The sequence below is a fragment of the Strix uralensis genome, chromosome 10 (assembly GCF_047716275.1).
Source record: "Strix uralensis isolate ZFMK-TIS-50842 chromosome 10, bStrUra1, whole genome shotgun sequence".
NCBI lineage: Eukaryota > Metazoa > Chordata > Aves > Strigiformes > Strigidae > Strix > Strix uralensis.
In genome coordinates, this window is record NC_133981.1 from 6,221,127 (window position 1) to 6,233,623 (window position 12,497).

General features: G+C 44.1%; 1 protein-coding gene across 1 annotated transcript; it reads right to left on the minus strand.

The window, feature by feature from the left end:
* Nucleotides 1-5,698: 5,698 nt before the first annotated feature.
* On the minus strand, nt 5,699-12,211 carry PSMD6 (proteasome 26S subunit, non-ATPase 6). Its single transcript, XM_074879044.1, has 8 exons — nt 11,977-12,211; nt 11,093-11,298; nt 10,399-10,544; nt 9,097-9,316; nt 8,880-8,988; nt 7,542-7,710; nt 6,148-6,225; nt 5,699-6,004 (listed from the first exon to the last, which is right to left on the minus strand). Exons 1-8 carry the CDS (start codon nt 12,119-12,121, stop codon nt 5,908-5,910), a joined length of 1,170 nt encoding a protein of 389 aa, XP_074735145.1. The 5' UTR covers nt 12,122-12,211; the 3' UTR covers nt 5,699-5,907.
* Nucleotides 12,212-12,497: the final 286 nt, after the last annotated feature.

The following is a 12,497-nucleotide window of genomic DNA, read 5'->3' on the forward strand; positions in this document are numbered from 1 at the left end:
TACATTATATGTTTCTGCTTCATTATAAAATCATTCACCATTAAAGGAAAACATTATCTGTATCGGTGCCTATGTGAACTAATTTCAACGAATTGGATGTGGTCAAATTTTGTCACTGTACCTCAGCGTTGCGAGAGCGGCTGCAGGGTCAGCCCAGTAGGATCCTGACATCCTACAGGGTTCTGGTACCCGTTTTTAAGAGGTGTCTGTATCAACTCCGCAGTATTTTTTCCTGTGCAAAGGATGTTTTGTTATTTAAGGTTCACTCTTTATATTGTTTTCTAAATAGAATAATGAGCAGCAGCTTTTACAGCCCCAAATGGGGTATGTTGAATGGTCATGATTTCTGACTTTTTTGGAAGGGAAAAAAAAAATAATCAGTGTTTTCACAGTTTAAAGATCCAGTGTGTGAATTCCAGAGGTTAAATACTCTTGCAAGGCTTTCCTCTGCATGTGACTCGGGACTCGCATGTGGTGGACGATTTCTGAGGAGCTGTTTGTAAAATTGGTAAAACTCCTGTTTGTGGGATAGGAATTGAGTTACATCCATGGCAATGCTCCCCTTATTCTCTCTCTCTTCTTTTTCTTTTCCTCTTACAACAGTATGAACAAAGTTTTCCTTAGTATTTGGACAGCTTTTGTGTGGACTGAAGATTTTTATTTGTCTCACTTTCCTGCAAATACCTTTCTTTTCTAGTAGGAATTTCTCATTTCTGCCCCACCCTATAAGGTGTGAGCACTGACGTTGGTTGTGCTGGGCTGTGCAGGTGGCGGCAGCACGGAGCGGGCAGGAGGGGAGCTGGCAGCGCGGAGCAGAGCGCTCTGCTTGTCATCACATTCAGGCAAGTCCATGTCTCGAGCTGTCTGTGTCTGCTTCAGAACTGAGGGATTAACTCTGCATTTAACTGCATTAAAATAGGGTTCTGCCTCGTCTAAATCTGGTAAGGTGAGGAAAGAGGGGAAAAAAAGGTGCGTTTATCCCTTATAACCCTGAGCTCTTGAGGTTTCTCAGAGCAATGTGGGTGTGGAGTGTCCTCCCTCTCCCCTTCCTTTCCACTGCAGCGCAGTGCCAGGGAGCCCGGCCTCGGGGCGGGGAGAAGAGCTGCTCCCTGGGCCATCGCTTCTCCCAGTGACTCCTTTTAGTAAAGGGGTTTGTCATGAAAAATGCCTCTGAGCAGGTGCTGGGGTGGAACCCAGTAAACACCGACCTCCCTTGAGCAGACAGAAAGCAGTTTCTCTCCTGTCACTGATTGTCTCGTAGGAAAACGCTCCAGTTTATATTTGGGAAGAGTCACTTGGTGATGCAGGAGTTTGGGCCTGACTGATAGCGCATGCAACGCAAATCCAAATGTCTGAGGTTCTGTGTGCCTGGCTTTGTGCACGTGCGCGTGTTGTCGATGCCCTTTCCATTTAAAATGGAAGCTGGCGATGTGTCCTTTGAACCCAAAGGATCTCGAGGTCCTGGAATGAATGCAGAGGAGGGCAACGAAGCTGGTGAAGGGCCTGGAGAACAGATCCTGTGAGGAACGATTGAAGGAGCTGGGACTGTTTAGTTTGAGGAAGAGAAGGCTGAGGGGAGACCTCATCACTCTACAGCTCCCTGAAAGGACATTGTAGAGAGGTTGGTGCTGGTCTCTTCTCACAGGTAATTAGTGACAGAACAAGAGGGAATGGCTTTAAACTGCAACAGGGGAGTTTTAGACTGGACATTAGGAAAAAATTTTTCACAGAAAGAGTGGTCAGACAGTGAAATAGGCTGCCCAGGGAGGGGGTGGAGTCACCATCCCTGGATGTGTTTAAGGGTCGTTTGGATGAGATGCTGGGGGATATGGTGTAGGGGAGAACTTTGTAGAGTAGGGCTGAGGGTTGGACTCGATGATCCCAGGGGTCTTTTCCAACCTGAATGATTCTGTGATTCTCCTGGGGAAGACGGGTTGGGCTCAATGGCCTCAACCTGCCTTTGATAGAAAAACTCCTAAATCTGGTGCCGCACCTGCAGCAGGTGCAGCTCTGGAGGCAGGGGTGGGAAGCTGGCCCAGCGCCCTCCCTGCCTACAGCGAACGGCCCCGGCACCCGTCGCCTTTGTCGGCTGAAACGTTCTGTGGCTGCTGTTGCTTATGCCAACTACTGAAACAACCAATACAAGGGCTTGCAACTGGCTTTATTTAAATGCAAATTCCTGTTGGTTCCTTATTATCAGGTTCTGCTGCAACAAATAATCAAACACACGTGGCTTGTAGGATCCACCACAGGACTCTTAATTTGCCTGAATGCTTTTCTCAGCGCTTTGGCTCAGAACTGTGTTAGCTGCTGGATCTGTTCCTAACAAGCAGCATGGGATCTTTGCTGCAGAAAAGCGGCATATGCTTGTTTTGTTTTTTCTGGCCCACCAAACTTCAGGAGAATCTTGAAAACTTTTTATGAAGTTGTTCAAACTAACCTGGATTCAAACTTTATCGCAAAGGATGAAAACCAGCCCGAGAAATGCAGTCAAAAAGCTTTGTCCAAGCCCGTGAGAAATGGCTGGAGTTGACAGCTGTAGCCCAAAGCTTTCTTGAGCATCAGCAGGGACAGTGCGTTGCTGCTCAGTTTAGGTGCTCTCTGAGAGTGCTGGAAGTTTTCTTTGTCCTCCATTTTTGCAGTTGAGTTCCCTTCACCTGCACCCCTTCCCCTCCACAACAAGGGACTTTTTTCCAAAAGCCTTGTCTTGTAAGGCTAGACCTTAAACTGGACCCCAGTGTTCAGTGAGAAGAAACAGAGCTGTTGGCAGGTCAGCAGAGACAGGTGACCCAAACTAAATTTCAACCACTTTGTAGCAGTTTTACAAACAAACCCTACGACACCCCCTCTCCTGTCCTTCCCTCCTGCGTTCCCACAGCTTCATGGCAGTGAATGTGTCACAGAGCGAGGTGGAAAGCGTCTCCGTGGTGTGGCTGCATCTTGAAATCTGTCTGGTTCTGGCTACTGCGGTGCTAGTGTGAAGTCAGCCTTCCAAAGCGAAATTGGAGAATGGCATTAGTTCAAGGAATTGCGCAAGCTTAAATTACGAGAGAGAATGTACAACTTTGGCATGTGGACTATAAATCCATGGAAAGCTGTCAAGACCGAGGCATGAACGGCTGTGTCTGGAGTGCCACGCACCATCTGAGTTAAATAAATGGAAATCATGAGAAGAAAGAAACCAAAGGTAAAACTGATGTGACCGCGGGACAGTGAAAGGTAACTTGAAGTTACTTCAGGGTTTAAAGGAAGCAGAAATCCTGTTGCTTCTGATTTGACATGGGAATTGAAGTAGGCAATTAAAAATGATAGAACAAATTATGCCCTTGATCAGTTCAAGGCCTGACCACCCTGGCTCCCTCCTTGGAAAAATACTACGGTTCAAATTGCTTTTTCTTTTTTTCAGGGGAATCAATGTAAATAGCTCCTCTGGCTACGCTTTGTGCATCCAGCTGCAGACTTCAGGAGGCCTTGCTTGTCCCTACAGCTATCTGGAACTTTATCCCAGTATTTGGCATAGCTGAGAGGCCGAACTGCTGCTGAAAGCCTTAAAATTGTTCAGGTAAAATTGTTGTGACTTTCTTGCCAGGCCTTGGCCCAAAAAGCTTCGTCAAGAAGCCCCGCAGGTTCCTCTCAGATCCTCCTTCACAGGACACAGGCTGAGGTAAGTAAGTTGGGATCTTTAAAGGGGGTCTTTAAGTCTCTAGTACAATTAGCATTTTTCTAGGTAATACTGACATCTTGATAAAGGTTTTCACTTAAGTAATTTACTGGAGGTGCACTGAAAATCAGTTCTCACTTTGCTCTGGCAGGACACGTGTGCTTCTGTTTTGGACATTCTTATTTTTCACCTACCTGAGCAGAAAACGCCAGACCCTGAAATGCTTGGCCCCCGCAGGGTGAGAGTGATGGTTAGAATAAAATAAAATGTGAAAGCTCTGCAAATATCTTACAGCACACTAAGAACCTTTAGTAATACTTTTATTTTCCTCACAAAGTAGACATTTCCAGGTTTTTTTTCCATTGCTCTTACTAAAAGAGCAGCAAGATTTCTCTCAAGTGAATAAAGCCTAGAGCAGCCTAGTTTTAAGTAAGTTTCTATTCCCTTCAACTTAAAGTTAAAAATATATACGGTAATACCTAAGCTGGATGGAAACCTTGGGATTTATTTTGCAAAGTTCTGATAACGTTAATTAAGGCCAGTTCAAATACAAATACATTGGAAAGGAAAATCCATCTGTGCACCAGAAATTACATCCCTCAATCCAGTGAAGCCCACGGCCCCTACGCTTCACATCTGCACGTAGGGAAGGTGGGAAAGATGTTACCAACAGGCAGCCAGAACTGAAGCCTTCCTAGCTAGCTCTTTATTTACTTGATACAGAACAGATCTAGGAACTGAGATCACTGCAGTTCTGACAAGTCTGAATCTTGGCCTAAATTAATTAAAACTTTGTAAGAAGTGGTACGTGTGAACACACAAAGAATCAATAGCTGACCATGTGGTAAACAAACTAGGGTTCTCTTTTACTATTCTCACTATTCTAAAGAAAGGGAAGATCAGAATTTTCTTCTAATCAGTAGTGTCTGAAATCTGAATCTTCAAACTCTAGCTAAGTAGCTATGTCTTGGGGGAAAAAACCCAACAAACCAAGCAAAAATCAAAACAGCTTCTAGTAAGTAGTAAAAGAAAACTAAAAATAATTAGGTCGTATTCTGGGTTTCAGAACAGTTCAACAGAGAATATTAACAGACCCTCAACACTGTGGCTGAGGAGTTTAACCTCAGGCAGGTGGCAGTGATTCAAAGACAGGGGATCCTCCGTGATCCTGCCAGTACGAGGAGTGGGCATGTGGAACCCCACGCTGGCCTAAGTTGCTGCACAGTGGCCTCCAAAGGCCAGGCTCATCCTCTGGGTCTATCTACCTGCTGGTGTTACTTCGAGTATAAATGAACACAGACAGTAAATGGATTCTGTTGCTAAGTGCAGTGGGATCAAACAGCTAACAGAACTAAGTCACAGACTTTCTCTGGGAGGAAAAAAGAAACCTCAAGCTGAGCCAAGCCAGCAAACAGCTGCTGCCGTAGCTCTGCTAGGGCCAGAAACCATGTGTCATCAGCATGGCAGCAGCCTGCTTGAAACGTTTATTCCTCAGCAGCTGTGAAGAAAGAAATCGTAACCCCCTACAGTATTTGATCCGTTCTGTCAAACTGCAATAGTATCTTCCACTGTTCCTACCATCATTCTGACATTGCACTCTAACAGAGGAAGTGATTACACATGTAATGCTTTGCTACTGTGCTGACTTTCTTTTCAACAGCTAGCAAAAATGGCATTTTAAGGGATAGGCTACTTCAGTTAAAGATGTTCCCAACGTTATAGTTCTTACAGTTTTCGTGGTTATATCATTGCTTCACCACAGTCATTTTCATCCTTATTCCTTCTCCCTTAAGCTGTAATCCTCTCCGAACAAGAGCTCCTCCTGTCTAGACAGTGCACAATCTCCACTAAAATTTTTGGCTACTTTTAACTATTATGCAACTGATTCTTTTCACCTTTGATTCAAATACAGAAGTCTTAAAGCAAGCACAGATCACCATCAGTTCTCGCTGTTCACAGACCTTGACGCTGCTTTGCTATTAAATATTGAACGCTGTATACACAGTCAAGTAAAGGAATAAAGTACATTACAAGAGATCACCAACTGTATCATACATTTAATAAATGAACTGGGATCCGTACACCAAAACAGAACATTGTTTACATAATGAAGTGGCAAGTAAAAACACTATCCCTCTTGCTAGTATTTTTTTTACCTACAGTATACCAAGTTATACAATATATTTATAGGTTACTTCCAAAATGTTTTTAACATCTAAATTTTGAATTTCCTTGCATTAAAAAAATTACATATTAATTACTCTGGAAAGTTTCTGAACTCTGTTTAGCAGCAAATCTCCTTTCTTGATGGTTTCTTGGTACTGCCAATTCTTGCTATCAGGCCTAGGAATTGTGGGGGGGAAAAAAAAAGTTTAGAAGTGAGAATGTTTTACACCAAGCCACTTACTTTTCTGTAGTAAGTGTCATCAAAATGTATAGAATTCAACTGAGCTGTCAAAAACAATTTCTAGGAATTGATAGCATACCTGTTAGTTTCTACAATTTCATTTACTTTGTCTATTTTGCAGTGTAATCGCCCAGCTGCAATAAATCTTGAAAGCTCCCTAAGTGAAGGAAAAAAAAAAAGTTGGTTAAACCGTTCACCAAGGACTTGTAGACCTAGCAGCACCAAAACTGCTGTTACAAAACAACAGTGTCACCACGCTGTTTCTGAAGCAACAGCCTATATATTTTCACAAAATATCTTATGCATCCTCATCTTATTAAAGCTTGGCCATTACACACAAGAATGATCATTCTAGAGAGCTGAATACAAAATGTCTTGGTACTTTCTTCTCAGACCAAAGTGTTATTCCCGAGTTAGTGAAATTTATCACTTAGCTTAGTATCAATTACTCTTCAAATTCAAAGGCAGCAGTCATGTCACGTGCCTATTTGGAATTTATCCTGAGGCAAGTATCTTCAGGTCAGTCAATTCATTAGAAAAGTCTCTTAATAGTTCCCTACTCTCTAGTAGCTCTAAATATGCTGGTTTTTTATTAGTATTTTGCTTAATCAGCTGGTGGTCTACACCACACTACTGATGGTAGAAGAAAATATTCCTGCGATCAACAGGAAGTCAAGTTACAACTAGTAATAAATTACTGGGAAGCATAAGAACTAGTATGACTGCAAAACGTTTACCTTTGAGTTGAATGGTATTTGGTTTCTCTTGAAACACCTATTACTTAATTTCTGAATATTTCAAGCAGTATTCATATTTCTGAAACATTTTTCTATGTTAAAAAATCTGAAACTTCTCTGTGAAAGCAGAATGACTCTTGTGAAGGCATTTGAAACAAAGTGTTTCATGTACATAAATGCAATTTCTCACTTCATGTTAGTTCTCATCATGATCTAACTCTGTTGGGTTTTATAATGGAAAAGAAAGGCAAATTGAGACTGCAGGGTAGGTTTGATTTAAGTGAAAACCAGCAGATCCTGTCCACAGAGCAGAAAGCAAGCAAAACTACCTAAGGAGACTTGTAGGGTATGTTAAATGTGAGGATTCCTGCAGTTGTAACAGTTAAGTTTTCACGTAGTTGTGAACTAAGTCATCCTCTAAAATCTTAAGTTTCCTAGTGCATGGAGGTCAATATAGATATAGCAGTATAAAGAACAAAATTATTAATAAAAGACGTTTCTCATATGGGATTTAGAGTGAAAGAAATACTGGAAAAGTTGTAATGAGAGATTGGATTCAAACTCTTTACTGAGACATTAAGTTCACTTAAATTTAGCCAAGCTCGTGCACAGAAACATAACTTGGCACATTTAGAATCAAAGTAGAACAAATATTTTTGTTCATAATGACATCATTATAAATAATTAAAAGGTGTAAAGTGAGATCTTTATGAACTTAAAAAGCCAAATAACTTACTGATCTATGAATTCTACACTGACTCCAAATGCTTCTGCCATGTATCCTAATGTCAGTGACCGGTAAGACTCTAGGAGCTGGCTATATGCATGAATTCTCATTTCCCGTACGTAGTATCGATAGTGAGGTGCAAACAGCCAATCTTTTTTCATCTCTTGTTCTACAATAGCTGAAAAGGAAAAAACCAACCAAACAAAAAAACCGAGTCAGTAATCTCCCAGAAATGTAAAATATCAGTTACGTAAACAAAACACGTAACACCATCAGTGTGAACGTAACTATGTTGTATTCTTGCACACTTCAGGATATGAAAGGTGTTGTACGCTATAGAGAAGCAAGTTCGTATAATCTATATCAGTTCTAGAACCAGAAGCAGTAACAACATGCCAACAATATTGTGGCAAAGCTAACGAGACCCTGTTTGTCAGCACAGAGTCCTTCTCGAGGGTGTGAGCAGCCTCCCCTCTGCTGCAGGGGCACCACCTTGCTGCCGGCCAGCGCCGGGATCGGCCATCACACGGAGCAGTGGGGCCCTGGGAAACATGCAGCACTTGGCAGGGAACTACTTGAAGTTGCCCAAAGCTGCATAAGGAAATAAGAGCTAGTACCAGAAAGTTAATCTTGAGATAGTTACAAGGATTTCCAGGCACTGAAGTGACTTTTTCTCCTGACAGTTTTAGTTCTCAGCTAGTGATAAGGCCAGCAATGGAAAAATATTGCCTTTAGCTCTTAATCTCATCAGGCCTAGTCTTCCACAAAATGAAGGGTTCTTTTTTGCTTTTTCTAAATATCTTAGTTTCTTGTATTCTAAATCTCACAGAAGGAAAACAAGCAGTCTGAGACCTGGCAAGAATGAGAGTTTTCTGAAAAACTTTTCTTCAGCGTCACCCTTTTGAAACCAGAGCAGAAGGCCAGTGGTACCAAAGAAAACTTTCCACGTAATTTCTTTTACAGGCTGAGATTTCAAGGCCTTTAGACTACAAGTCCTATAACTTCTTTCAAAGATAAAACCTTTCAAAGCTTTCCCATATGACCTGGCTCTTCAGGTAAGATGGTGTTCTACAGCTATCTTCAAAACGCTTTTCCACCCTATCGGATGGGACCTTTCAAAAAGTTCACTGTATGCAAAGGTTGGTTGGTTTGCCTGATTTTTCAAACAAACAGCAGCAAATTGTAGATCACCGTTTAAAAAAAAATATATACCTCAATTTTTTTTTGGAGGGGGGGCATAAAGTAGCTCTAGTTCTAGACTGTAGCTACTCCACAAAAGTTGTGGGTGATTTGAAACAAGTAACTGAAGCACCTGAAATAGTGTTGCAGGACAAAACTTGGCCTTACCTAATGACTGGAAAAAGGCTGCATAACGGCATTCATAAAGAGAAAAGAGATACTGTCGTACAGCTGGCAAACTGTGTAACACTTCCAGAATCTCTGCTCCTTTAATAACCTGAAAGCAAACAAATGTGTTTAAATACCATCCCTTTCAGCCTGGAGAAAAACAGGTTAAAGAAAGGCCGTGTCTGTTTGAAACAGTGTTTCCATCTGCTTTCCTTACCTTTTCCCTGAGGTCGGGCCTGTCTAACGCAATCATGCTGACATAGACAGTGTACGTTACAAATGTTTTGTAATCCATAAGTTCATAGGATGTAAACGTTGAAACTGTATCAAGGAAGAGCTCCGCTGCTTGTTTGAAATCTCGAATAGCTACGCAGTAAAGGCCCTGGTACACTTTGAGACGATTTCTCCTGTCCCAGTCTCCTCCCTCTTCTATTAGACTTAAAATAGGAAAAAAAAAGAAATATTTACTTATGTAAATGTATTATGTAGTAAGTTATACAAAACAGGACCAGTAAAACTGATGCCATGTGATTCGAGAAAGATTAACTTGTTTTATGTTACAGCTTGTTGAAAGAGTCCAAGCTTTGTACACCTGTCAGGGGTAGGAAAGTGGCTTCCTTGGGACACGAGAGGTCAGACGCCTTTGCACAGTGCAAGTTCCAACTGAAAGGAAAAGTTTATAGCCTCTGAAGTTGTGACAACAGTCTCTTGAGACGTGCAGATAAATAGTACTGTCAACCTCAGCTGCAGCAATATATTTTCAGAGTGTATGCTGCTAAAATCAAAGCTATCCAACTAGCAGCCTAGAAAAAAATCACAAGTTGCCAATTTTCAAGAATCGTATTAACACAAAATTGATGTGGCCATAAGCAGAAGCACAGGTTGAGACAAAATCTGCTGAGAAAGCAACACAAAAAAAATCATTGCTCAAGGAACATGATAACTGGGAAGACCCCCTCTGCCTTGGTGTCTCATGGCTGAGACTGGGAACTGCAGCTTGCTACAGCAACCACTGAAGTTCAAAATGTTGGGAGCACGGAGCCACTGAAGCTAGCCATGGCAATGAGGGAAGGAGAGCTGCACCAAAGCACACCGTGCTGACATGGGGCTCTCACTTCTAGAGGAAAAGCTGGTGCTTCACAGAGCCAGCTGGGTGGCCGCGGCAGCAGCTGGATTCAGCTGACAATCCCGCACTGCGCTTTATAGTACAATCTAGTCACACCCAAAGTTATTTGTCTTCTAACAGCGACAGAACAGGAATGTGAGAGTGGGACGGGCTACAAATTAAAATTAAGTCAGCTGCTAGAAAACAGCTGACACAAAATATTAACCTTTCTTCCCCCTCAAAAAAATCCAGGAAGAGGAAGATCTCTAGTACAAGCTAACACCCACCCATCACTGTGATTCTGTCTCACAACCAGTCTTAGTCATTTCTTGACAGCAAGGTATTTATCTTCTATTTAGTTTGTACAGTTTATCTCAGAAGTGCTTCAGTGCACTCAAACAACCCAAGCAGTACCTTTTTGCCTTTTCAATGTTCCGTGTGATGAGGTCGTTATCCATATAAAACAAGCCAATCCTTAGGAGATAGAACACGATGTCTAGACGATGTCCCAGTGCCACAGTTTTGTCATAAGTCTTGCGGAATGCAGTCAGAGCTCCCTCCTAACAAGACAGTATTTTTTACAGTAAGAATGTTAAAAGCACCTATAATATTTACAAAATGTAAGTACACACGTTCTCTTCCACTGATAGTTGTGACTTGTTAAGTTCCCACCAAAATTTAACATCATGCATTCTGAATATCTTAAAGAATCAAAGTTTAAATCAAGTTAAAAGAGCTGATCCTCACAGATCTCTTAAATCTAAGAACTATGAAAATCTGCTCTGTAACTTGAAATTAAGTAGCACTATGTAAATAGCTTTGAAAAGTCTAGACACAACAAAAGTGAAAAATAACATCTGCAAACGGAAAATAACTTTTTCCCTTTTCAAGAAAAAAAATGTTTTCTTTCAAGGGCTACTTGTTTTTTTTTTTTTCTAGGTGATTTAAATTTCAGTAACACCCTCCCCTATTTCCCATCCAGGTCTGAGTTGTGCCATTGAGAAAACACACTGTAAGTCACCCAGCGCTCACTGGAACCTGCCTAGCTAAAAGGATTACAATGCAGTGATTTTAATACGAGTCCATAAAGCCTCTACCACGAACCAACCTTGTCCCCAATCCTGCACAGGTACTCAGCTTTGGCCATCATTGCATCTCGGATTTCGCTCTCCCCCAAGATCTTTTCCGCATCTTCTAATTCGTTGTCAAGACGCTTCAATTCTTCCTCATTAGCCTTCTTCATTTTGTTCAACAGATCTGTGTCTATCTGCCATTCCAGAGACTTGCACAGTGCTTCATAATACGGGGCCATATCTGAAAGAAAAGCAGGAAGGCTGCTGCCAGGAATTGCTGCAACAAGTGTGTGTGTGTGTGTGTGTGTGTGTGTGTGTGTGTGTTTCGAAAGCAGAGCACTGAAGACAGCTTGTCAATGCCTGCCGTGTCATTTCCACAGTCAGGTACCGATTAAATCCAGACGTGATCGAGACAGTGTTTCAATAGGCCTTGCCTGTCATGCTTCATTTTGCTGACTCTTTTCTATCACTGCTCTCCTTACACCTCTCCCTTTGCACTTTCCTTACTGTTTATCCGACTGTGAGCAGAGTGAACCCCCGTGCTCAACGCCCATGCCTTTTAAAACACCGACACGACACTAACAGTGGACACAGCTGGGGACAAGGCAACACCCTGGTATGTCCAAACCCCCCTTCCCCTTTCCCCATTGCTCTCGGACTGTCCATGCCCCAGGGACAGACTCATGCCCTGCAGCCGGGAAACGTGTCAAAACACACCCCCCCACCCCCTCACATACCCCCCCGACCGTCCCGGGGATAAATGAACCGACAGTCAGACCGGCTCCCCGCTGCACTCGCATGCCTCCGGACAGACAGACCGACAGACAGAGCCGCCCCACCTCCACGGAGGGAGGGAGATCCTCCCTGCACCCCACAGCCGGCCAGAGCCGCCCCCCGCCCCGCACCAGGCCGCACTCACTGTGGAGCCGCACGGCCGCCATCAGCTCGTCGCGCGCGGCGGGGTCGGGCGCGCGGGGCCGGAGGCTGAGGAGGAAGCGGAGCTGGGCGATGCGCAGGTCGGGGTTCTTGGGCAGCCCCTCCTCCTCCAGGTTCTCCAGCGGCATGGCGACGGGACGGGACGGGACGGGGCAGCTCCGCTCCGGGCGGCGGCGGGCAGGCGGCGGCGCGGCCCAGTGACTCAGCCGCGACGGGCGGAAACGGCGGGCGAGCTTCCGCCTGGCGGCGCCCCCTGCCGGCCCGGAGGGCTCCGCGGGGCTGGGGGCGCGCCGTGATGTGCGCATGCGCGGGGCCGGCTCTGGGGGTGCGCGCGCAGGCTGTGGGGGAGCCGCAGCCGCGCTATAGGGGCCGGGCGGGTCCGCGCTGGGGAGGCTGTGGGGACTGCGCGCGCTATAGGGGCTGAGCAGGCGCGGGTATAGGGGCTGCGGGCGCGCAGGGCGAGCTATAGGGGCTGGGCGTGCCCGGGCTATGGGGGCTGCAAAC

Bases quoted from the DNA above. Each gene is read 5' to 3' on its own strand.
- PSMD6 (XM_074879044.1), bottom strand. From the start codon at position 12,121: ATGCCGCTGGAGAACCTGGAGGAGGAGGGGCTGCCCAAGAACCCCGAC. The intron at 11,299-11,976 runs GTGAGTGCGGCC...CTTTTCTTTCAG, and splicing joins GGCGGCCGTGCGGCTCCACA to ATATGGCCCCGTATTATGAA. The intron at 6,226-7,541 runs GTAAGTTATTTG...TCCTTCACTTAG, and splicing joins AGTGTAGAATTCATAGATCA to GGAGCTTTCAAGATTTATTG.